At 33.6% G+C, this 2528-nt stretch overlaps 1 protein-coding gene across 1 annotated transcript; it reads right to left on the bottom strand.

The window, feature by feature from the left end:
* Window positions 1-498: 498 nt before the first annotated feature.
* Window positions 499-2522, bottom strand: LOC111385669 (separase-like). The gene is made up of 3 exons (XM_023010090.1): window positions 2442-2522; window positions 1274-1511; window positions 499-658 (listed from the first exon to the last, which is right to left on the bottom strand). Exons 1-3 carry the CDS (start codon window positions 2494-2496, stop codon window positions 499-501), a joined length of 453 nt encoding a protein of 150 aa, XP_022865858.1. The 5' UTR covers window positions 2497-2522.
* Between the last annotated feature and the right edge of the window lie 6 nt (window positions 2523-2528).

Genomic DNA, 2528 nt, shown 5'->3' with positions numbered 1-2528 from the left:
AGGACTGTAGGTGGCAAAACTAAAGATTTGGGTAAAAGTACGCGAAAAAATGAAAGATTTAGGACCGTAGCCACAATTCTTCCTATATTATATAGTTAATTGCTTAAATAAACGAAGTGTCCAAATTGAATAAGAAAAAAAAAATGATGATTAAACCATAGACCAAGTTCAAACTAGTGTTATAGCCTCAAAACCTCATAATTGGAAAGTAGGTCCCTTTAGAGCTTCGACAGGCACTACATTCAGCTTCCATGAAAGAAACCAAACAGAATGGATATTAGCGCAAGGGGTGGATCGGCCATTTTGAATGAGTTCAATGCCAGTGAACGATTACAATAGTGTATTGTGGAAAGAAATATTATAAATTTTAAGAAAATAAGCAGAGAGAGATCTTCATATTGGCTCTCTAACACATGCCTCCTTGTACACATTGAAACAAATTTTCATCATTTATTTGCAAAGATGAGGCACAAAGACGCTGGAGAGAGTTTTCTCTCCTTACATGGTGATTACAATAACCATAAATGAAAAAAAAAATGAAGAGCAAAATCTAACCTTTTGAAAAAGTAAAGGAGCTTCACGACAAAGTAGAAAGGCCAACTTCAGTAGAGAAACAATTTTTGATGTCCCAATGCACGAATTCTCATAACAAACTTTTCTGCTTAACAAGAGAGTATCAAATTGGTCAAACAGAAGGGCAAGTAAAGCACCAACCAAAATTTTCCCCTTCTAGAGGGGGAAAAGAAACCATAAGAACATTTTACTTCAGGAATGCATAAATATACCCATTTAAATAACAAATAGAGCTCCCTAGAGTAGAAGATGCATTTATTAGTCATTACTTGAAACAATAGTTCGAGTGAATGCCACTATTAAACCTAGCCGATTATATATTACACAATCCTCATGAACAATTAATGTATTGAAGTCTCCTAATCACAGGAACAAAATTTGTCTGCCAAACCATATTTCAAGAAATGCAAGATAAAATAATATCATTCAAAACTAAAGTTTCAGCTGTCTTAGACATTTGCTGCAGAGAACAAACTTAGAACTTACAACATAAATCATGTTTAAAATACTCAAATGTAGACTCTAAGTGTAAAATGTTCGTATGGAGCACTCGAGAGTTCTCCATTCCAAGAGATGATTTATGACAATCGTCTAGCACAGAAAACAGGAAATCTATTCATACAGCCAAGAATAAGGCACGTTAAAACAATCATCCATGTAATTAATAGTATGAAGATAAAAAAATGCTTTTGTTATATACCTGGTATCTGGATATGGATAGATTTTCAAAGTGAACCAGCATATATAGTAAATCAGAGCAGCACGCTCAACAGCTAACACATCTCCAGGGAAATCCGTTCCAATCGAATCAATCAACAAAGTAAGGGAAGGAGAAGAGTACTTAGAACATGATGGAGTTTTTCTGAAAAGAACTGATATACTTAGCAAGAAAAGCTTGTGTGCATCATGTATGTCACCACATAGGCCTACATATTTTCCTGCATGATACATAAGGTCAGGATATTTAGAAAAAAGGAATGGCATGATTCACAGATAATGGCCATTAACAGGAAGCTTTGGCAAACAGAATTTAATGCGAAAACATATAAAAGAATACCAACTACGTACACATTCCTATGCATATGTTTATGTATAGCTTCTAGTTCATACATATATGTGCATGAGAACAGAAAATAAGTGAAGCAAAAACTTGATTTACTCTACAGTGAACAGTTGTCTTAGGCATCTTATCTTAAACTTGAATGCAGCAGCATTGGCAAATTTTTCTCAATCAATCAAGAAAAATAGAATCTTCAGAAAACAATCTTGACATGTTCTACACCAAATTGCATACAATATTTACTAAAAATGGAGAACCTGGAGAATTATGCCAGAAAAGGTTCAAATAATGTAAACACTGGGATATACAATTAGGATGTGTTTAGTACACCAAATTAGACAGCATTGGGAATTAAAAATAAAATTAGAATAGATATACCATATAGATTTTATTAGGGTGGAGTATGGTGGATAGCATTTTTTAGTTTTTTATTCAAAAGGTGTTATTTGCAGTATCTTTCTTAAGCCAAATGGATAAGAGAATTCTGAGCAAGGAGGTAGGTCAAGGCCGGATAAGTAACATAGTGCATGCAAATAACATTCTTTTAAACAAAAAATAAAAATAAAATAAATACATACTATCTACCTTATTCCACCGTAATACTATTCAATATTATCTCCTCTAATCCCATGCATAATTTTTTGTACGGTCTAATCCCCATGTGCCAAACGTAGTCTAGTTCACAATATCTTCTCCAACAGAAATTTCCCTTGAAGCCAAATTGTATATATTGACATAATGGTCAGTATTAACTGATTAAATTTGATCAGCGGCTAAATTTATTGAGAATGATAAAATTTCATCGTACCTAAGCTAATGAGTAGCCTTAAAGAAAGCTTTCTGTGGACAAGCTCCCACCTCATGGATACATAGCTGTTCAAAGAACCAGAGTTAA

Source organism: Olea europaea, unplaced genomic scaffold (genome assembly GCF_002742605.1).
Source record: "Olea europaea var. sylvestris unplaced genomic scaffold, O_europaea_v1 scaffold3248, whole genome shotgun sequence".
NCBI classification, from domain to species: domain Eukaryota; kingdom Viridiplantae; phylum Streptophyta; class Magnoliopsida; order Lamiales; family Oleaceae; genus Olea; species Olea europaea.
This window is presented reverse-complemented; position numbering and strand designations above follow the sequence as displayed.

Bases quoted from the DNA above. Each gene is read 5' to 3' on its own strand.
- LOC111385669 (XM_023010090.1), bottom strand. From the start codon at position 2,496: ATGAGGTGGGAGCTTGTCCACAGAAAGCTTTCTTTAAGGCTACTCATT. The intron at 1,512-2,441 runs GTACGATGAAAT...TGTATCATGCAG, and splicing joins AAGGCTACTCATTAGCTTAG to GAAAATATGTAGGCCTATGT. The intron at 659-1,273 runs GTATATAACAAA...CTTGTTAAGCAG, and splicing joins TATCCATATCCAGATACCAG to AAAAGTTTGTTATGAGAATT.